General features: G+C 32.3%; 1 protein-coding gene across 3 annotated transcripts in view; it reads left to right on the top strand.

The window, feature by feature from the left end:
- Nucleotides 1-24,375, top strand: part of DYNC2H1 (dynein cytoplasmic 2 heavy chain 1) — a 394,253-nt gene that overhangs the window by 144,500 nt on the left and 225,378 nt on the right. For 2 of the 3 annotated variants that reach the window (XM_074304390.1, XM_074304389.1), the window contains exons 46-56: nt 2,230-2,332; nt 3,134-3,301; nt 5,923-6,053; nt 7,542-7,790; nt 8,711-8,819; nt 9,605-9,718; nt 11,411-11,553; nt 15,723-15,807; nt 19,441-19,595; nt 20,459-20,596; nt 22,764-22,877. In XM_074304390.1, the coding sequence (XP_074160491.1) occupies nt 2,230-2,332; nt 3,134-3,301; nt 5,923-6,053; nt 7,542-7,790; nt 8,711-8,819; nt 9,605-9,718; nt 11,411-11,553; nt 15,723-15,807; nt 19,441-19,595; nt 20,459-20,596; nt 22,764-22,877 (1,509 nt within the window). The remainder of the gene's footprint in view (nt 1-2,229; nt 2,333-3,133; nt 3,302-5,922; nt 6,054-7,541; nt 7,791-8,710; nt 8,820-9,604; nt 9,719-11,410; nt 11,554-15,722; nt 15,808-19,440; nt 19,596-20,458; nt 20,597-22,763; nt 22,878-24,375) is intronic. The other variant, XM_074304391.1, reaches the window with a different exon arrangement.

Here is a 24,375-nt window from a genome sequence, read left to right as displayed (position 1 = left end):
ATTTTGAATTATTTCTAGTAGCTTTTTAGCAGAGTCTTTGGGGTTCTCTAAGTATACCATCATGTCATCTGCAAAAAGTGATAGTTTAATTTCCTCATTTCCTACTCTAATTCTTTGAATCTCTTTCTCGGCTCTTATTGCCGAGGCTAGCGTTTCTAGTACTATATTGAATAGTAATGGTGATAGTGGGTAACCTTGTTTCACTCCTGATCTTACTGGGAAAGGTTGCAGTTTATTTCTATTGCATATTATGCTTACTGAAGGTCTTAAATATATGCTCCTGATTATTCTAAGTAATAGTCCATTTATTCCTATACTCTCAAGAGTTTTTAGTAGGAATGGATGTTGGATTTTGTCAAATGCTTTTTCTGCATCTATTGAGATGATCATATGGTTCTTATTAATTTGATTATTAATATGGTCAATTATATTAATAGTTTTCCTAATATTAAACCAGCCCTGCATTCCTGGAATAAATCCTACTTGATACATAGTGTATTATCTTGGAGGATGATCTTTCTGAAGTCTTTTTGCTAATATCTTATTTAAGATTTTAGCATCAATATTCATTAAGGAGATTGGTCTATAATTTTCTTTCTCAGTTTTCGATCTACCTAGTTTAGGTATCAGTACCATGTCTGTGTCATAGAAGGAATTTGGTAGGACTCCTTCATCCCCTATTTTTTCAAATAATTTATATAACATTGGGGCTAATTGTTCTTTAAATGTTTGGTAGAATTCACATGTGAATCCATCTGGCCCTGGGGATGAGAGTAAGATTCACACAATGATTCTCCCCCTCACTAAGTTCCCTCAGATATGGTGTATTTTCTATGCCTCTTCCTGGGATGTAGTTTCCCTCTTTTTATCACTCCTTCCCCTTTTTCTGAACCGACCTCCTTCCCTTTACTACACCCCCCTTTTTTTCTTTTATATCAGTAAAATCAAATTATCCTTGAGTATTTTTTTATATACCCACAACAGAGTTACAGTTCTCAAGGGTTCTGTGTACCTTTTTCTGTTTCTCTTCAGTCTTGTGGATGTAGATCAAATTTTTTGTTTAAGTCTGGTTTTTTTCTTAGAAACATATAGAATTCCTCTGTTTCATTGAATGACCATCTTCTTCCATGGAAAAAGATGCTAAACTTAGCTGGGTAGTTCATTCTTGGTTGCAGTCCTTGATCTTTTGCCTTACGGAATATCAGGTTCCAGGCCCTTCTATCTTTTAATGTGGAGGCAGCCAGATCTTGGGTGACCCTTATTGTGGCACCTTCGTATTTAAATTATTTATTTACTTCTTTACCAACTTCCTCCCAGACCAGATGGATGCAGAGGCTCCTGCACCTGAGCTAAGATAGAGCTCTGGAGAGAGTTCCCCACCCCCCTCCCTGGAAGTGCCTCAGAGGTGATTAGCACTGCTGTGCCCGAGGGCGTTGAATAGTAAAGACAGCACAAAGCCCAGCCTATGTGTCCGGGTGGGGAGTGGATGTCTGCAGCAGGTGACGTGAAAAGCCCCTGTGCTCAAACTGGAAGTGTCTGCCAGAAACCGTGGTCCCTAGTTCAAAGGTTCCGCTTCTCTGGGACTTCCTGGAGCTGAGTTCCACTCCCTCCAGCTAAGCTAGGCAGGGTGTGTTGCCTTGGGCCGTATCCACCCACTTGTCAATCTCTTAACTATTCTCAGGTGGTAGCTGAGGCCACGCCCCCTGGTGCAGAGATCTGCTGAGTCACCTCCAGGGTCTGGGGAAAATCTAATCTGAGTTTTAAAATATTTTGGCTTTCTCTTCTGAACTGCTAAATAATTAGCAGAGAAGAGCTAACAGCCTGTGCCAGATTCCTTTACCTCAGTGGCTTCTCTGATCCCAAAGCCCTTCCCAGCGCAATGGGCGCAGTGTGCCCCTACCCCATCGTCTGTGCTGGTCTTTCTTATTCCTCCCCTGAGAACTGACCTTTCCTGTTGAAACTCCAGATTCTCTTCAGCTGGTAAGTCGTGCTTCCAGTCCTTGTGGTATCTATCAGTCCTGAGCTAATTCTGAGACTTAATTTATCTAATTGGTTGTGAGGGAGTGAGGACGTTCACAGAGACGTGTGTTTCTTCTCCGCCATCTTGGCTCTGCCCCCTCACTTTTGTAAAACTTAACAAAGATTATTTTGTTAGGCACAGGTTTGACATCTCTGTCAAATTTCATGGTACTTTTATTACATATTCAAAAGAATAAATTATTTTTTCAGGTACGAGCCAAATTTACAGTTGATGATTATAGCCATTACTTGTTTACTCCTTGCATTCTTACCCAATGGGTTCTTGGATTATTCAGATATGATTTGGCAGGAGGTAAGTTTTCATTTAATACTATGAAATATTTTTCTTATATATTAAAATATTTATAATTTGTTTTCATGAAAACTTGTTAAAATAGGTTGGCAAGTTTATGTTTAATTGAATTTTGTTTATCCAGATATTTTCTGCAACTATTAAGTATATGATTGAAAACCATGAAGTTATTGTTTTGCATATATCCCCTTTAGCTAAGGTTTTTCTGCTTAATGAATAACTTAAATTAATTATTATTTATTTTATACATATTTAAAATAATGATATGTGTGTATATGTATACATACATATATATGTGTGTGTATATATATGATATATATATGTAATGTGATAAAATAATTATGCCAAATTTACTAGTTTTCAATTTTTTTAGTGCATATTAGTTTCTAGAAAGTGTTCAGGAATATAATGAAAAATAATAGTGAAAATTGGAGATAAAGAAGATAGGAAATATTATTGGCTATTATCTCCATAGAATAGTTTTTTAGTATTTTTGGTGACCTTACAAAAGTCATATTTGTCTGTTCTGTCTTTCATCATGATTACTTAGCTGACCCTATGGGAATGGTTAAGTGAATAATAATATTATAGCTAACATATTATAAATGAATGTCCACACGCTTCTTTTCAAAGAAAATGGAAAATAATGGATTTTTTTCCCTTTTTATTGTATCTATCTGATGCTACAATTCTGGTATGTAGACTTTATTTTGTCTGATTATTTCTGATATTATTTTGAGATTATGAGTTTTTAAAAGAATTTATTAAAATCCAGTTGAAAAACTATTTTTCACTTTTCAGGATCATCAAATCATCCACTAGATCATGTGCTGGAAATTGTGGCCTATGAAGCTCGTCGTTTATTTCGTGACAAAATTGTTGGTGCAAAAGAACTCCATTTATTTGATGGTATTTTAACATCTGTATTCCAAGGAGACTGGGGTTCAGATATATTGGATAATATGGCAGGTATATACTAAAATACATGCAATGCATAATTACAATTGAAAAATTATCAATTAAATATATATTACTCTTTTTTCCGTTTATGGTTGTATCAGTTCTCACATCTCCATCTTTCTTTCTTTCTTTCTTCCTTCCTTCCTTCCTTCCTTCCTTCCTTCCTTCCTTCCTTCCTTCCTTCCTTCCTTCCTTCCTTCCTTCCTTCCTTCCTTCCTTCCTCCCTCCCTCCCTTCCTTCCTTCCTTCCTCCCTTCCTCCCTTCCTCCCTTCCTCCCTTCCTCCCTTCCTCCCTCCCTCCCTCCTTCCTTCCTTCCTTCCTTCCTTCCTTCCTTCCTTCCTTCCTTCCTTCCTTCCTTCCTTCCTTCCTTCCTTCCTTCCTTCCTTCTTTCCTTCCTTCCTTCCTTCCTTCCTTCCTTCCTTCCTTCCTTCCTTCCTTCCTTCCTTCCTTCCTTCTTTCCTTCCTTCCTTCCTTCTTTCCTTCCTTCCTTCCTTCCTTCCTTTCTTTCTTTCTTTCCTTCTTTCCTTCTTTCCTTCTTTCCTTCCTCTTTGTTTCCCGATGTATTTGTGGTTAAATGACTTGCGCAGGGTCACATAGCTAGGACGTGTTAAATGTCTGAGATCAGATTTGAACTTAGGTCTTCCTGACTTCAGGGCTGGTGCTCTTATCTACTATACCATCTAACTGGCCCATATCTCCATATTTCTAATAAATTCCTTAATTTTCTACATATAATAAAACTTAATATAATTTTAACATTGAGAATCAAGATTTTCTTTTCTTGTTTACTGAGTAATCATTTTTGCCTATAATTATGTAAAAAATTAGCAAAAGTTGTCATTAGTAGTAATGTCTGTAAAATCCAAAGAATGGAATTATTTTACCATGAAACTACTTTCACAGTTGGCATTCAATAAATGTTTGTTGGCTTCATTTTCATTGAAAGATAAGTTCCTGAATAAGTTCCTGAATCTTTTTTTCTCTGCAAGAAATGTTTGTTAATTTGACATACAGTTTATAAAAGATAAGATTCCATGATTATATCTGGTTTATAATAACTAGATAGAATTTTTCTTTTATAATACTGAATGATAAATATATTTTACCTGTGGTAATCTTGGCTCTATACCTTTCTCTGGGCTTTAACTAAACAAGATGAAAAAAAAAATTAGGTGTAGGATTTATATTTAACAGAACTGTACAATAAGGCTTGTCCAGCTTCAGTCCAAGATTTGAAGTTGAGGGAGTCAAGTCTAGGTAGACTTTAGAATTTTCTACATTTATGAATTAGGAATTATCCAGTTGGAATTTATGACTGAGACCGTTAGACCTGGGAAAGTCCTGGTATTGTTTAGCACCAGTTTGGAGTTCATTGATGATTCTATTGTACTCTGTGTGTTACTAGATTTTTTTGGATCTTAATGATTGACATCATTAATTCTCAGTTCAGAACTAAGATTCTGTTTTGCTTGGGGCAATGGGGTCTCTTTAAATAAGTAATGAGAGTGAAGTTTTATGTGCTCTGGTTAAGAAAACCTCCTAATATTTGATATATTTTGAGATCCTCAAAAGGGTCTGTAATTAAAAGGTTTATCTCTTATGGTTTTTTTTCTCCTTAAATTTAGAGAATTTCTTTTTTGGGGGATTTAAGTAATACCAGTTAGTAAACAATTTATATGTTGAACATGGCTTCTGTTTCCTTCCAATAACAACATTCACTAATTAGGCAAATCAAAGTTTATCTTTTTCCCAAATTCTATTGGTATGGTTTCCATTTGTTTATTTAAGTGTTATCTTTTCAAAATCCGATGTTTTCTTTATTCTCTTGAGAGCAGATTTTAGTTAAGTGAAAACCGAATTTCTCCTAGTTAGCTTCAAAATAGTTTCCTACTTTTAGCATGGAAATTAAATTCAAGATTGTTCATCCTATAAATGCTTTCTAATATGGTATGAAATTTCCTTTAATTTGGTAGCCATTAGTGACTATAATATACATTGTTTTTCAAATGATTTCAGGAATTATTATTTGTTTTTATTTTGAAGGATTCATTGAATAGCCTTTTAAACAGAACTTAAGAACTTATCAGAAGTTATGCCTCTTTTTCCTACCTGTACCTTAAATGTTGAGCATGTTTTGTATCCCTAGGCATTTAAAATACCATTGTGTTGTATTGTTTAGAATATTGAAAACAAATTTATTGCTTGCATTTTACTTCTTGACATTTTAAATATGATTTGGAATACTTTTAAACTTGTTTGTTTTTTTTTAATAATGTAGCTTCTGGATGGCTCACTGGATAGAAAACTGGGCCTAAAGTCAGGAAGACTAGTTTTCTTGAGTTCAAAACCAGTCTCAGACACTTATTAGGTGTAATACCCTGGGCAAGTCACTAACTTTGTTTCCTCATCTGTAAAATGAGCAGGAGACGGAAATGACAAACCACTTCAGTATCTTTCTAGCAAACCCCAAATAGGGCCATGAAGAGTTGGGCTTGATTGAAAACTACTGGAATAACTTGGATCATGATTATATTATTAGCGATAAACATATTACATCACTGAGATGACAATAACCAGTGATATTTAGCTATTTTTTTGTCATTTTGCTTTGGACATCTATATTTTTATAGATAGCTTTTATGTAACCTGGGGAGCACGACATGAGGCAGGAGCAAGGACAGCACCTGGACAGCCACTACCTCCCCATGGAAAACCACTTGGAAAATTGAATTCTACTGATCTCAGAGATGTTATTAAAAAGGTATGGCAAGAATTGTTAATTTGAGTTGGAATATAGTAATCAACAGCATTTATCCATTCAATAATATGATGTGCTTAGGGATAAAGGTACAACACAGCCCATCATTTTTCATACTTTGTCTTTTGGAGAAGAAGAAATTATCTAGATTCAAGTAGAATGAGCAAAAGCATTTAGTTATATTATTTCATTGAAGATGAGTGTTGAATAAGACATGGGAGTATTTCCTTTAGTTCTTTTTTCCTTTTTAATTTTAATTTTAAAGGAGGTGAGTGAAAATGTCAAAGTTTTTTTTTATATATTTCAATAAGAGTCAACTTTACAAAAAAAAAAAAAAAGACCTGGAATTTATGTTGGGAAAAGCTATAAAAATGGACTAGAATAGAAATTACAAAGTTCTATGGTGGTAAAATAATTCAATAAGACTAACCCTCTTATGTACCTATTGATTTGTTTTTTTCTTTTCATATTCTTCATTCTTTGTAGCCTAGGACAAGTTAGGTAAGCAACATAGTAAAGTGAGAATAGCATTAGTTCTGGGGTCAAAGGTCCTGGGTGCAAAACACAACTTTGACATTTATGATCTTGAGCATGTTACTTAGCCTTCCTTTGCTTCAGTTTACATATTTATAAAATGAAGGCACTGAAAAAATAGTTTCTGAAGTCTTTTATACTATCAACCATAACCCTGTGATTTATGTTTTTGTTTTTGTTTTTGTTTTTGTTTTTCCTATTCAACTTCAGTTTGGTTCTAAGAACACAGGATAACTCCTGTTCAGGAGATTTAATAGAATATTGGAATTTTGGAAACACAGGCATAGATAAGATTTTACACAGGATTTTCAAGCTTTGGCTGGTTTTCCAGAGAACTGGTGTTATTTCATTAAATATACATGTATATGATTTAGATTTCTAAAAACTAAAGGTAATTTGAGAGGGATTAATGCTATTCATTCTTCAGGATTCAGCCCAAATGCCACTTCTTTGAAGAAGACTATTCTGATTTATCACACTGATATCCTTCTCTCTCCTTAATATTTTCATAACAATTCATGTATTCTTCTTTCATGTGCTCATGTTGTAGTTTGTATTGTGATTACTCATAGAAATAAATTATCTCCCATTATCCTCTATTAAGACTTTAAATGCCTCGAGTTCAGGGAATGTATCCTTAGGTTTATATCATTTCCGAGGATGGTGCATTGCATATAACTGGTATGAAATGCATATTTTTCTTATTTTTTAAACTGAGTAACTTTTGTTATCTGTACTGTTTTAAATAGTTGTTCAGATAGTGCACCATATCTCTAAATATTTGAAGGAGGCATCAGGAATTTTAATCTTGGTCACATTTCTGTATTAAGCATGTAAAACATTAGAACTAGTCTTTTGAGATAGCAAACTATCACTCTGCCTTCTGGTTGTAGAAAATTAGAAATTACTTTGTACTTGGACATAATAATTTAAATATTCTCTTATGATTCTTTAAAGGGTATTATTCATTATGGGCGAGAGAACCAAGATTTAGATATTTTGCTTTTCCAAGAAGTTCTGGAGTATATGTCAAGAATAGACAGGGTGCTGAGTTTCCCTGGAGGATCCCTTCTCTTAGCTGGGCGCAGTGGTGTGGGGCGTCGGACTATTACTTCATTAGTTAGCCACATGCATGGAGCTATTCTGATTTCTCCCAAGATTTCCCGAGGCTATGAGCTGAAGCAATTTAAGAATGATCTCAAACATGTGAGTAACTTATTTTTTTTTACTTTGAAAAATTTTATTTTTAATGCTAAGTGAAATTATGTAATTTATATATGGAAAAATATAAATATATATATATATGTAATATATGTTCTTTGGAGAACATTTGGAAATCTCTTATAAAGAGAATTTTTATTTTCATTTTTATTTTTACTTTTTATTTTCTTATGAATTTTAAACTATGATGTTTAATATATGAAAAAATACCCTTTCTTTCCTTTGTTATGTAAACTAGAAATGCAGAGAAGTGATGGCTTATCAAGTAGGCCTGTGAAATAAATAAGATGATCATTATGTCAATACAATTTGAAAGAGTGAATAGGTTTAAAATTTTAGGTACTTCTTTAGTATCTCAAGTATAATATGACATGTTTTCCACATTTATGAAATTTTTCCATAGATTGGATTTGTTGTAAAATTAGTGCTTGCCAGCATATGGTTTTTAACTCTGTTAATCAAAAAAATCAAATAAAAATATCAAAATATCCAATTGTATATGAATAAATATGCTTATAATTCTTAAGTGTAATATCAGTTGATGGGAAACTTGGCATAATAGACAGAGAGATGACTTCTGAGTTAATAAAGTCTGGGTTCTAATGTCACCTCTGACATACTGAGTGGGTGAGTTAGACTGGTCACTTAACCTCTCTGTGTCCAGGATAAATGTTTGAAGAACAACTGTGTGAAGGATGTGTGAGTATTCTTACTGAAAGGTCTCTTTCCTTATGAAATTTCAGATCTAAACTAAAAAACAGTAAAGTTTGACTTTTAAAAATTTTAAATTTCTGTATTCTGTTATTTAAATCCAGAGTATTGCCACCAGCTTTTAATAGAGGGTCTAGCAAGAGCTGAATGCTTAATAAATATTTATTGGTTACTAAAATTTTATTTTTTGGCAGGTACTACATCTTGCAGGCATTGAAGCTCAACAAGTAGTTTTGCTTCTTGAGGACTACCAGTTTGTCCATCCTACATTTTTGGAGATGATCAACAGTCTTTTATCTTCAGGTAGGTAAGGAATATTTGTTGTTCAAGAAGGTATAATTTCACAAGTAAAAGTACATTATATGGTAAGTGTTCTGGATGTAATTCTTTTTTCCCCTTTTCTCTCCTCCCCCCCATCCCTTGCATGTCATTCTTAAGTCCCTTTGCATATAATTCTTTATTATTAATATGGTTAAATATACTTGAGACATAAAATTTGTGGAAATGTATTTAAGGAAAAATTAATTTGTATACATTAAATATATCTCCATATTTTGAGAAATTTTAGGACCAAGAAAAATAGAATTATGCTGATGATTTTCATCAACTGTTCATATTTCACTTTTATCTTTTAGGAAATATTTCAGTGCATCTGTACTGTATACCAAGCACTGGGCTTAATGCTGTGGGGAATTGACAGAAACAAAGTATTTTTACTTATGAAATAAGCAGTAAATTTTTTCAGTCATGATAGCCTCCAAAGACAATCTTGCCAAAGAAGAGAGGAGTTGTGATCTACATTGGGTTAGGAATGCTCACATTGACAAAATCACCTAACTCTGAAGTCTTGAATAATCTGGAAGTAGTTTCAGGTATAATAGTGATGAGAGATTGGAGGCAGAGAAACCATTCAGAAAGCAACTATAATAATCCATATGTGAGATGATAAAAGTTCTAGCATGGTAATAGTGGTAATGAGAAGGAAGGGTTCACATTAATGACTTTCAAAATTCAGTATTGAAAAAACACTGTTGATTAAATGATTCCTTTAGACTTAATTAAAATACAGTGTACCATTCTTTTTATAGGTGAAGTTCCTGGACTATATTCTCTTGAAGAGTTAGAACCTTTGCTGTCTCCTTTAAAAGATCAGGCTTCACAAGATGGCTTTACTGGACCAGTCTTCAATTATTTTACCTATAGTAAGAAAAATGGATTAATGTTCATTGAATAGTTTAAAATATAAATTATGTAAAATAAGTGCATTTTAGTTAAACATTACTTTTCCTAAGTATCATAAAGCTTATGCAAATTTAATTATTTACACATCTTGCTCTCTTTTTAGACATTTTCTAATTATATAAAACGTCAGGGAATATACTAGAGTGGTTGACTTGAATAAGAAGAAAATAAATATAATCTCTATTGAGCCTTGACCTTTCCACTTACTTTTTTTTAAATGATAAATGTCTTTAATGTATCAACTGAATGTTACATAGTATCCAAATTTTAAAAAGTAGGTTCTTAATGAACACATGTTGATTCATTGAGAGCTTTAAAAGCTTTATTTTGTTGTCTCTAATTAAACAATTATAAGTAACAAATTTCATAATTATTCTACTGGAAGAAAAGATATGTTTTCTTCCACTACAATCCTCTCTATTGTCTGAAGATCAGGCAGGATAAACCTGGGTTCTTTTTTTATTATAGCTTTTTATTGACAAAATATATGTATGGGTAATTTTTCAACACTGACCCTTGTAAAAACTTCGGTTCCAACTTTTCCCCTTCTTCCCTCTATCCCCTCCCCTAGATGGCAGGTAGTCCCATACATGTTAAATATGTTAAAGTATATGTTAAATAAAAAAAAAATATATATATATATATATATGCAAATTTATACAGTTATCTTGCTGCACAAGAAAAATTGGATTTAGAAAAAAAGGTAAAAATAATCTAGGAAGAAAAACAAAAATGCAAGCAAACAATAACAGGAGTGGAAATGCTATGTTGTGGTCCACACTCATTTCCCAGTGTTCTTTCTCTGGGTGTAGCTGGTTCTGTTCATTGCTGATCATTTGTAATTGATTTGGATCCTCTGATTGTTGAAGAGAGCCACGTCCATCAGAATTGATCCTCATGTAATATTGTTGTTGAAGTGTTTAATCTCCTGGTTCTGCTAATTTCACTTAGCATCAGTTCACGTAAGTCTCTCGAGGCCTTTCTGAAATCATCTTGTTGGTCATTTCTTACAGAACAATAATATTCCATAATATTCATATACCATGATTTACCCAGTCATTCACCAATGGATGGTAATCCATTCAATTTCCAGTTTCTAGCCATTCAAAAAGGGCTGCCACAAACATGTTTGCACATGCAGCTCCCTTTCCCTTCTTTAATATCTCTTTGGTATATAAGCCCAGTAGTAACACTGTGCACTGTATGCACAGTTTGACAACTTTTTCAGCATAGTTCCAAATTGCTCTCCAGAATGGTTGAATCCGTTCACAACTCCACCAACAATGCATCAATGTCCCAGTTTCCCCACATCTCCTCAAACATTCGTCACTATCTTTTCCTGTCATCTTAGCCAATCTGAGAGGAGTGTAGGTATCTTAGAGTTGTCTTAATTTTCATTTCTCTGATCAATAATGATTTGGAACACCTTTTCATATAAGTAGAAATAGTTTTTCCCACTTACTTTCATGTAATAAAATATTTGCCGCATTTGAAAATTATTTGAATGCTTAGATTGTGATGGATGTTTCTGAAAGTTTTGATTATTATTATGTAGTTTATGAGAGTAATTTCATTATGCTAAAAATGTTTAGATATATGTTTGCCCTAAATTTTTTCTATCATTTAAATTTTTAAAATTTTAAATCCATTAGAGATACAGCAGAATTTGCATATAGTTTTGATAATGGATTCTGCCAGCATAAATTTTACAATTAACTGTGAGAGTAATCCAGCCCTACATAAGAAATGCCAGGTGCTATGGATGGAGAGTTGGTCAGATAACAGCATGAAAAAGGTAAGTTTGCTAGTTAATAAAGTTGTGAAAAGTAGATAAGTATATTCTTTGTAAAAATGTACATTCTTGTACAATATACATTCTTTAAGGAGGAGGTCACAGTTTAACAATGTTGATTAGTTCTGTTTATGATAATTTAACCAGAGATAACATATAGATACTCATATAGATAACAATTTTGTATATTTTCTCTTTAAATAATAATAAGACTATCTTTAAAGAATTGTCTTCCTTGTATTTGTATCTTTAGCATCTATTATAGTACTTGTCATCTAGTAACTGCTCAATAGATTCTTTATCTGTGGTGGTTACAGATAATTATAAATAAATATAATAGAAAAATTATAATAAATTATACCAGAATAATCACTCAACCTTTAGATATTTTTCAAAATCAATCAAATAACAAAAAATATGTGCCTGTTATGTGCCAGGCAGTAGATACTGGAGATAAATACAAAGTGAGTGACATAATACAAACTCACAAGGAGTTGACATTCTGAAGATATAATAAATAAGGAAATATATCCTCATATACAGAGTGAAATAAAAGAGAATAGGAATAAAGATATGATAGATAAATACAAGATAGATTAAGAATAAGTACTATATGTTGGGAGGGGTCAGGAAAAGTTTTGAGGAGATGCTTGAATATATTTTGAACAAATAGGGGGGTGCTTCTTTGAGATAGATGTGAGGAGAGAATGTGTTCCAGTTATGGGAGGACACACAGTGCAAAGGTATGGACATGGGAGATGGAGTGTTTCATGTAAGGAACAGAGAGAGGGGCCCGTTTGACCATGAGGACCATGAGGGAGAGAAAATACTGCCAAATGAAGCCAAAAGATAAGTGAGCCAGGTTGTGAAAGGCTTTCAAAACTAAAAGAAGGATTTTATATCTTATGTTACCACAGTAGTTAACAGTAATAGGAGACAATACGTGATCTTCTTTGGACTTAAGAACTATTTTGGCAGTAGTGTATAGGGTAGACTGGAGTATGAACAGACTTTTGGAGTCTGGAGACCAATTTGAATTATCTGTGAGAGTCAATGAGGGCCCAAAGTGAAACATGAATAAGGGAAAAGAGTTGGATGAAAATAGTGTTAGGAAAGTAGAAACAGCAAGATTTGTTGACCAATGGAGTATGAGCAGAAAAAAGGTTTGGAAGCTGGGAGATTGGAAATTTTAATCGCTAAATCTAATAGTCTTGTCTCAGATCTCATTCTTTATCCATTTACCTACTACAGCATTGTTGACCTCTTTTAGTCAGGAAACAAAATTCCTTATTTGACACAAATAGGGATTTAAAGAGAAGTGGTTTTGGGGGGAAGTTCTGTTTTGGATATTTTCAATTTGAGATGTCTCTGAAGATATCAGTTTCATGTGTCTAACAGTGAAATTGTGGTGGGAGATTGAAGTTATTGGGAGAGACTGGGGTTGGATATAGACAGTGTCTGTCTGGAGCAGAATTTTAAAACTGCTCCAAGACTTTTGGAACATCTTATTTCTCTGTGCATCATTGGCAGAGATAAAGCCCTTAAGAACTGATGAAATTATCAGGAGACAGAGTGTAAGTAGAAGATAAGAGGGCATAGGACAGAACTCTAAAGTTCTGGAACACCATTCCTTAACATTAAGGGGCATAATATGACTAATGAACTTGTACAGGAGATTTAAAATGCCTGAGGCCAGTCATACTGATCTTTCTGCTAATCTGCACACATTTCTTGAAGCATCTGGTATCATAGTGGAGTCCACTTATTCACGGAATTCAAATTTGGACTTAGACACGAAGTTAATTGTGTGACCTTAAGTAAGTCAACCTCTATTTATTTCAGTTTCCTTATCCATAAAATGGAGGTGATTACAGCACCTATTTCAGAAAATGTTTTTTGAGAATTAAATGAGATAATAATTAAATGAGATAATAAAGGACTCAGTACAGTGCTTGGCACATAAGTAAAATTATATAAATATTTTCATGGCTGTTTTATTGTTATTGTCCCCCATATATGGGTAGATAGGTAAGTGAAGGACCAGAATGGGGAAGTATTATGAACATTCAGATATCCAGAAATGAAAGAGTATGCAGAAGGAGGAAGAGGTCAAAAATGCTGAAGATAGTATTAGATTGAGAAGGATAAGATTTGAGAAAAGTGAACCAGATTTTGCAAATAAGAGTCATTATTGATTTTAGTTGAATGATAAAATTGGAAACTAGATTACAAAAGGTAAAGTGGGGGATGATGTCCAATTGAGATAAAGAACATAGGAGAGAAATCTCAGATCTAATGGCCTTGGATTTCTCAGTAAAATAAGAAACGTGGTTCTTGGCTGAAATAGGAATTAGGAAGTGTGGGAAGTTTGAAGAGAGAAAAGTATATTTAGAAAATATTCTAAAGTGTCCTATGACAGATTGTGGCTGGTCAGAAGTATGATAATGTCTGAATACTAAATATTTCAATAGAAGGAAGGAGTGATAATTATTTCCTAGTTAATAGTTTTCTTTAGAGATCCTTTTTATCATATAAGATAAATCCCTAGAATTGTTTTGCACAGAAATTAAAGGAACAAGATCTGGTATATAATTCCAAAATACTACAATGAAACTTTAACTATTTACACTGATTTTGATTTGAGGGTGTACCTAGAGATTTATAGTCAGTAGGAAACACCTGGATTATTAAGAAAAGCTTACTACATTATATATTTGACGCAAGAACTAGTCCAGTTGTTTTGATTCAAAACACATTCAATACTACAAAATGGTATCAAGTCACATTTCTTTGTTGTTGTTATTTAAGGTAAAATAAATTGAAGGCATCTGATCAAACAAATCATTTGAAATTGTATAACTTGTCAAATTATTGATTATCATAGCAAACCACTATTGTTTTTAACTTACTGGTAGACAAGTTTTTTGTTATCTTTTAAGATAGAAGATAAATCTCAGTTTTTTAAATTTTCTTTAAAAACTTTGTAATTTTTAAAGGACCTACAATATTGGTGTTATTGTTTAAAAATAAAAATATATTATAAACCTTGATATTAATAATGTCTTCTCACACATGTCCACTCCAAAATCAAGTTATTTTACACTTAGACATTTTAAAAAATGATTATACTTAATTGCTTTTATATTGTAATTATTTTTATGTATTGAAATTTGAAAATTCTGCTGTATTCTTCCTTTTGCATTCTGTCTGCATATCATAAAAGAATTTCTTTGGCTGAATGCTGTATGAAGTACTCTGATAAATATACTTTTATTTGCAACAATTAATTTTTCACTGATAATTTTCTAATTAGGTTTAAATCACTCTTTACTTTCTTGGTTTTTATTTTTTACAGATTAATCATATTGTATGTTATACAGTATATTAAAATACACTGTGGTGGATAGAGAGCCTGCCTTAAGGAAGATCTCAACTTAAGTTTTCCCTTTAAATATGCTAGTTATATGACCCCTGCATTATTAGTCACTTCAAATTTCAGAGTTGTAGACAATTCTCTTAAGATTATAAATTTTATGGAGATGCTAAATTACATTGAAAGAGGGAGCTTCTTCACCTAACAGTTCTCTATATCAGTGAAATCACAGATCTGATTTTGTCCCTTTATTGGAATTGGTTTCCTAGTTGTCTTTCCTTCATACAGTATTTGTTACATAACTTGCCAGGGAAATTTTTCCTTTTAAAAATTTGTGGAACCAGGTGCTCTGCCCAGATGATACTGGTGGTTCATTTAACTTCTGGATAAGTTGGTGGATCAGTTAATTTATGGTGGATAAGTTCAGTTTTTAGCAAGAGGGCTAAAAGGCATTGGATTGGATGTCTTCACTAAGTTAAAGACTAGCACTGTGAATCCTTTTAAAGGTGAGACATAATGTCCCAGGTCAGAAATGGAGCATGTTAAAACTTCTATGCTGATCCTGGCCCCAGCTACTATACTTTAACCTTCTAGGTTAGATGTGATAGGGACACCCAGACTTTAAAAAAAGAAAGAAAGAAAGAAAAAGAAAAAATTATTAATTTTGTTCCTGTTAATATGTGAGTTGTAGAAGAAAATTGTAATTAAGATGTCATTATGTTTATGATTTAATTTTATTCTTTGCCTAAATATTGTTTATATTGATTTTGCATTTTTGAAATCATCTTTTCGATTTTAGATACCTGAAATGTTATTCACTGAAATATCTGGTGAAGAAAAGTACAGTGAAAGAAAAAGAAGAGAAGAAAAGAAAAAAAACAATGGTAATATTTCAGAGAAAGTTATCATAACTCTGATTTGGATACCAGAATAAGTGCAAAATTGAAACACAATAAGTTATCACAAACTTAAGTGTATCTTAAGTGTATAAATAAAATCTGCTTCTTCAACTACATTTTATAAACATTTATTTGAAAACTAAATTATTTCACTTGTATGTAAGACAGAGAAACAAAAAAATCTAAAACCTCCAAATTAGTTTAGTATTAGTGGTCTATACAGTATTTCTTAATTTTGGTGTATTCTGAACTACAAGTTGCAGGTTTCTTACAGAATAATAGCTACTTTTTCCAGAACAGCCCTTTGATCATCCTGCTCTCATGAGAAAGACTCAAGATGGGAAATCTAGATATTCTCCCTGAGGAGGATTTCAAAGTCAATGATTATTGTCTTTAATCAGAGAATGATTATTTTTCCTATATTTCTTTTAAATTCTCACTTTTGACCGTGTAGTGTGAAATGCCAATGACAGACTAACTGTATTGGCTCTCACAGAGATCATGGAAGCAAGAAAAGAAGGAGAAACACTGGTGATTTTGGTCAAGACATTTTATTTTTGCTAAAGTTTCCCTTTTAAGCTCTAAAGTAGATAAATCAGTCAGAATGTCAAGGAGAAACTTTTACATTCTCAGACAAATGGTCTCTCCTCCTATCCAGCCTGTTTACATTCCATTCTAGCAGGTCTGTTCCCAGTTCTTCTTGGCCTTCGCCAGTCTGCTGGCTGGCTCTTAGGAGAGTTCAATGCCAGGTCAGAATGACCTGGAGTCCTGCAAACTAAGCAGATATGATTGTCTAGGGAGGCACAATGTAGAATAATTAATTAAAACTATTTATTAGTTATCTCTTACATTGTAGGCAGCTATGCCTATGTCCTTACCATGAGTATAAATAAACAAAAATAACAGTAGCCGGACCTCGAGGAATTTGCATTACCATGCCATAAGTCTATACAAAATAAATGAAAGGTAATATTGGAGGTAAGTGTTCCCATTTGGACAAATCATAAAAGGTTTCTTGGAGGATGTATTGTTTAAATATTGAAGAGAACAATGGGTTTTAAGAGGTAGGGTTGCATGCATGTAGATAGGAAATGGAAAGCCAAGTTTGAGGTATAGCAAGGAGACCAAATTGCTCTATTAAGAGTGAAGTAAAATAAGTCTGAAAAGGTAGGGTGGAGGCAGATTGTGGATCCTCAAAGTAATAAGCAGTCTCAGGAATTCATTGAGCAAGGGAGTGACATAGTCAGTGTTGTATTTTAGCATTGTTATTCTTGGTAGTTATGTAGAGAACAGATGGGAGAGAGAATAGATTAAGAGAGAAATTAGAAGGCTTTTGAAATAACTCAGGTGAGAAGTGATGAGGACTTATTTATACATCCACTATTTATAGTGTATGTTAATAAGGGAATAGAGATATAGAAAATAATTGAAAAGATTTAGCAATTAATTAGATGTTGTGGAGTAAGGGAGTATGCATTCCTTTTTGGTACTGCATATCTGAAAAACTCATTTTCTCCTTTCTCTTGTACTAGAAATGAAGCTTCATAAAGGAGATAGAATAAAGACCACTTATAATAGACTAATTTGAAATTTGAAGATGAGAAAATAAAGGCCAAATATGTATGTTTATAATATCTATCATTATTTATTTGCCTTTATTTATTTATTGAATCCACTGTATATTTATGTAAGTTAATATGAAAATCTGGCTCCCTGTAAAGAATTATAAATTCATTTATTTAATACTTAATAAATTATATTGCTATTTAGATTTTTTTTTCCTGAGGCTGGGGTTGAGTGACTTGCCCAGGGTCACACAGCTAGGAAGTGTTAAGTGTCTGAGACCAGATTTGAACTCGGGTCCTCCTGAATTCAAGGCTGGTGCTCTATCCACTGTGCCACCTAGCTGCCCCTATTTAGAATTTTAATAGTGTTCTTCTCTACTGAAAATATTGTCTTATATTTTAAAGAAAAGGACAAAATTATCTTTGTATAGTATTGAACATTTTGAACTAATTTATTTTTAGTTAATGATTTTATTGAAAGAACATTAGCATTTTAATCAGGAAATTTAGGTTCAAGTCAAATCTTTGCTGCTTACTACTGGAAAGATCTTAAGGATATAACTTCCTCATTTTTAAATCTATAAATGATGGGTTTAAGCTAGATTTTTTTTTCTTCCAGATTTAGATCATGTAATCTTACAATCCTACATTAGGAGCTGGGAAAACATTTTTAAGGTGTTTTATTTTCCCTCGCTTTTCATTCATGATGGTGTGTTACATAGTATTCTTACCCAAGTAAATAGCTTGGGATTTTTATGAAAAAAATACTTTGCAAACTATAAAAAATTTTTAATATGACATTTCCTTTAAATGTAAATTTATTATCATGAAAAATTTGTGTTCTAAAAAATTATTTAAACCAGAAACCAAAGGAAGCCAAAAGAAAGGTAGCTACTGACCTGTATTGTTCAAAGCCACTGATCATCAACAGTCAGTAATAGCAGTGTTATTTAAAATTGTGTCCTAATACCATGTATGACACCAAACAAAATGCATAAATACACAGTTTCTATATAATTAAAATGATAATCAAGGTTTAATGAAATGTTTGATTCAGCTTTGTCACAAGTGCAGATGTGTAAATTTATTATAGGAATAAAAGCATATCAAAACCAGGAAAAATGTATGTAGTTTCACTGGTCTGGATATTTCCCCTTGAAGGAAGATGAGGAGAATATGATAGATGTTCAAAGTGGCATGGGGTTTGTACAAAGATTCATAAAAGTTCAAACTTGGAAGAAAAATAAGCACATAATCCAATCCCTAGCTAAGAAGAATCCTCTTAACTTTTGTGGAAGCAAGTGGCCATCCGGGCTTTGTTTGAAGACTTCAGGTGCTTAAGTAGTTCTGATATGGATACCTTAATTCTTATGTCTAGATTAATTCCAATCTAATAATCAACTTCTTGCTCCTATTTTTCCCTGAAGGGTTAAAGAAAACAAGAGCAAGTTCTCTGTATGATTGCCCTTAAAATACTTTAATATAAATTATCATATTTCCAAGAAACCACTCTCTTCTGGATTAATTGTCCTTCAATCAATTTTCGTTGAGATAGAATCCAGGCTCGATAACCTGATCGTTCTTCTCTTGGAAAGCTCTAATTTATCCCTGTATTTTCTAAAATGTGACATCTAAACTGAACACAGGACACAGGACATAATATTATTAGGAATGAGTAGAAGGGGCAAGTCACAAAGCATTACAAATATGATCCATTATTATTTATTAATATAGTATAGAACCAATCTAAAATGTAAACATTTTAATTGCATTATTGAATTCAAAATGCCTTGTGATTTATATTTATCCGTTGATAGAACTTATATAATGACTATAAGAATAACAAAAAAGATATAAGAAATATATGGGAAAGAGAATATATGTATAAATTCATTTAGGTATGAGGAAATTCTTGGCCTTAAAGTAGAAACAATCATAAAATCCAATGTGCAATTCTTGGCAAACATGTTTCAATGATATGTTAAGCTGTTGTGAAATGCAACAATTGTGTGCTGATGGTTAACTAAAAAAATATTTCTTATTTTTAATTTAGGGGATCCTGATTTTTTAAAATCTTTTTTGGCTATTCATGAGACTTGTAAAGCATATGGAGCTACACCAAGTCGATATATGACCTTTTTACGTGTATACTCTGCCATCAACAGTAGCAAGAAAACTGAGTTGTTAAAAAGACAAAGTCATTTGCAGGTGAAAAATTAGTAACACCTTATTACACTTATTTTAGATACATGAATCTTGAAATTTATATCTATAGATAAAACCAAAAGATCAAATATACTGTTTTTGACAGTTGAGTCTTTCTTTAGGATTTTCACAGTAAGTATAATATTGCATAAAATGAATTCTTTTTTGGGTTACTGATGTCCTAAATTAATTTTTGTTGTTGTTATTGTTGCTGCTAGTTAATTCAAACTCCTTTTTTTTACTTTTCACAATGAAAGAACATTTACTCTACTTGGCTACAATGTAGTGATCTTGGGCCTCTAAGAAGGAAATTTCTGAGGAATTCAAATGCTCACTTTTTTTTTTTTTTTTTTTTTTTTTTGCTGAGGCAATTAGGTTAAGTGACTTGCCCAGAGTCACAGAGCTAGGAAATGTTTAATTCTTGATTAATTATCATCTATTTATTAGCAAACAATGTTTTGGGTAATGTTTAATGATAAACTTTATTTGCAAACATTTAAATAATTTCATAGTTTGTCTGAAATCATTTGATAACCTGGGTAATCTTTTTATGAAAACAAGCTTGCATGTTTTAGTCATCTTTCTTTATTTTCTTTATTCTTATTTCTCAAATTGTGTAGATCCAAACAGAATTGGTATCTACTTTCTTGTGTTCTAGCTTAGGAGTTTGATTCATTAATTATTATAGTTTGATATTGATGATTATGAATAGAAATGAAATAATAACTTTTCTTCAGAACAAGAGCTGATACTGTATAAAGATAGCTTTTAAAATTAAACCTTTTAATTGAGTTTTATTTGTGTTTTGGCAAAATTCCTTTATTTCTTGGTATTCCCAACTAATACTTAAAAGTTTGTTTTTATAGGCTGGTGTGTCTAAACTTAATGAAGCCAAAGCTCTTGTGGATGAACTGAATAGGAAAGCTGGAGAGCAAAGCATATTACTTAAAACAAAACAAGATGAGGCAGATGCTGCTCTCCAAGAAATCACAGTGTCAATGCAGGTAATATCTTGTATGAATAACAAAAAGTCAAACAACATACATTCAGCATGTGATTTTTAATGAATCATTCATTGAAAGGCTATTGTTTGAATCAAAACTTTGGAATAACAACAACCCCCTCCCCCCCAAAAAAGCCCTTCTTGGGCCATCTAATGGAAAATAGTCCTCACTGACTTCTCTTTGTATTCTCACATAACCAGTTCTGAATTTGGATAATTATCTGGCTTTTATGGAAACACTTTTCTTGTAAGTGTATCATAAGAAAGCCTTTATTAAATGCTATGCTAAAATTGTTTATATATATACATATACATATACATATATACATATACATATACACATATACATATACATATACATATACATATACATATACATATACATATACATATACATATACATATACATATACATATACATATACATATACATATACATATACATATACATATACACATATACATATTCTCCTGATCTATCAACTTAGGAACTATTCCAAGAAAGGAGAATGCAATTAGGTTGGTATGGTCTGTACTTGATGAATGAATGAATAAATGAAGATAAATGTTTTCTCCTAGCATTGGGTTAGCCTAAGCCATTCTTATTCTTTGAGATTATCATTTCTATTTTCACTTTAGGAAAGCATGGTCAAGGACCTTATATGAGTAGAGATTAAAAAAAATACACATTTATTTATGTGACTTTTTGCTGATTGAGTTAAGCATATATTTATTGGCAAATAGTCAATAATCATTAAATGTTTACTGTATGCAGGCACTTTACAAGTGAAACCAATGAAACTACATAGGAGGAAAGAAAATAATGTTTGATAAGGTTGGAAAGGTATTTTGATTGGTTTACCAGGTTGTGAAGCTCTTTAAAATCTAAATTTGGTAGCTTATATTTGAGTTTAGAGATACTACAGAGATATTCGATTTTATTGCGAAGAAGAATGACATGGAAAAAGTGGCATAAAAAAGTCACTTTTAGGATTTCTTCTTAATATTTAGTACTATACCCACTTAACTCTCTTCTTTCTTTTGAATGAGATATCCCTTGTAAAACCTTATTCAATGATATAAAAATTTATTGGAATATAGATATAATATAATATCATATAGGATTCAAATAGTCATTATGGAAGTTTTTAGGTGGTATAAATTAATTTTGGTTGGGGAGTTGGAGTTTTCTTTATGGAGGAAAGGGCATTTGAACTAGGCCTGGATAGATGCTTAAAATTTCAGTAGACAAAAGGAGGTAAATTCCAGGTGGACAAAATACATATACAGAAGCCAGAAACTAGAGCATATTTACAGAGAAGTATAACTGAAACACAAGCTTTGTTAGCTAAAACAGTGAGAAGCAGATGTTGGAGCCAGAATGTAGAAGGATTTAAGTGGCACACTACAGACTTTTTCAGGAGTTAATTAAAAAATATTTTCATTGATTATTTGATTTAGCATGTAATAAAATACAGATTATTTCTTTTGTAAAAAAATTATTTTGTGAGGCATTTGGGGTTAAGTGACTTGTTCTGGGTCACACAGCTAGGAAGTGTTAAGAACTCAGGTTCTCTTGACTCCAGGGCTAGTGCTGTATCTACTGTGCTATCTAGCTACCCCACACATTAATTCTTTTTTTTTAATTTAATTTTTATTTGTTTATTTATTTTAAGGTTTTGTAATTGTCAGTGATGAAAAACACATTAATTATTTAGATATGCTTGCCAGTGCTTTTTATATCTCCATTTCTTATTCATCTATAAAGATATATAATATGCAATTATTCAACAAATCATTAATATATAATCTCTAAACATACATTTTATTAGAAATTTTTATTTATTTTTATTTAGAATGACAGCATATTATTATTTTTTATTTTAGTTAATAATTTTCTTAAAAATAGAATCTTCAGCTTCTCAACATAGGATATAAAATATAGTATGTTGCTAATACATATTTTGTGCATACGTTTGCAACTTATGCGGTAAGAATTTGTGGGGGTTGGTTTAATTTTAACTCTTCATTAATTGCTAATAGTAATAGTAACAATAACAGTAAATATAGCTGTTTAAAGGCAAATTTATCTTGAGGATTTACTAAACACAGAAAATTAGTACAAATTTAAAAATCTTATTATTAATTCAGAATGATTTTTCCTGTAGGATGCCAGTGAGCAGAAGACAGAATTAGAAAGACTTAAACATAAAATTGCAGAAGAAGTTATTAAGATTGAAGAAAGAAAAAGTAAAATTGATGATGAACTAAAAGAAGTACAGGTAAGATGCTTTTCTAAAAAGATTTCACTGTATTTTCTCACAACTTTTTTAATCTATTTTTTTATCTAACCGCTTGGCATAAGTAATTCATAGTGAAGAGACTTTATTTCTGTAGTTGGGAACCTATTTTTTTCATTTTGTAGTTTTCAGTATTTTTCTGGGGCATAAAAAAGTGAAGTTACTTATTCACTGGGATCACACAGTGAGGATGTGTCAGAAATGGGACTTGAACACAGGTTTTCTTGATTCTAAGACTAGCCCTTTATCTATTTTGCACACTCATTCTCTTTAGTAAAGGTATTAGATAACCATTTGCAATTCAATATTGCCAACATCTGTTAAATAAATGCCTTAATATACATACTATATATAGATATGACATTATTTTAAAGTCTCAAGGTTTTATCAAAGGTGTATCATTATTTTCAAGTTCACAAAAAATTTTATGTGAAAGAACTATGAAGGAATATGGACAAGAGAAATTATAATAGCTAATATATTATCTATTAATATATACAAAAATATTATATATAATAATATATATAATATGTGTCTATATATATATCAATACTATTATATACTCTTTCTATATGTATATATACTACATATCTGTGTATATACATATGTATATGTATAGTATTTGTGTATAGAGAGTATATGTGTATATAGATATACACACACACTACACATCTTTAGTCCTTAAGAAAGAAATCCAAATCACTCTCTGGCTTTCATTGATTGATCAGTAACAGATCCCAGCCTACACCTCAGTTGATCCCTTTTTTGGGCTCTGATTGGCTCAGAGTAAATATAAATAACAGTTGTTTCTGTTTTGGCCTGAAATCCTGAATATTTTTCCTCCCAGATATTTGAACACACCACATCATACACACACACACACACACACACACACACACACACACACACACACACACACACACACACACACACACACACCTTACTTCTTTGTAGGGTTTTAGCTTTGGAGGCTGCTTTAAGTGCACAACCATCTGAACTAAATATTTCAGCTCTGCTGCAGAGAGCAGAACTCCATTGGGTGGGCCACATTGTTCTATCGCCAAATGCATGCTTGCCAAAACAAATTATTTTACTGAGAATTCACATGGGATAAGTACTTACAAGGTAGTCAGAAAAAGTGATACAAGGACACTCTGAAGATATCTCTTAAGAACTTGGAAGAAACCAGTACAGGAACATCCACAGGATGTCCGGCCCTCACCAGAGAAGGTGCTGTGCTCCATGAACAAAGCAGAATTGAATTAGCTCAGAAGAAACACGAGATGCTCAGAGTTAGAGTCCACCACAGATGTTCACAGAGACTGTGTGTGTCCTGCTTAGGACAGAGCATTCCAAGCTCACTTTGGTCTCACCAGAGAAAGTAAGACATACTAACTGGAGTCTGACATGGTGATGTCATTTTTCTCCTCTTTTATAATGAAGGCCAACAACCACACACACACACACACACACACACACA

This window comes from Sminthopsis crassicaudata, chromosome 3, assembly GCF_048593235.1.
Source record: "Sminthopsis crassicaudata isolate SCR6 chromosome 3, ASM4859323v1, whole genome shotgun sequence".
Lineage (NCBI taxonomy): Eukaryota > Metazoa > Chordata > Mammalia > Dasyuromorphia > Dasyuridae > Sminthopsis > Sminthopsis crassicaudata.
The sequence above is the reverse complement of the archived record's forward strand: the minus strand, read 5'-3'. Positions and strand labels throughout refer to the sequence as shown.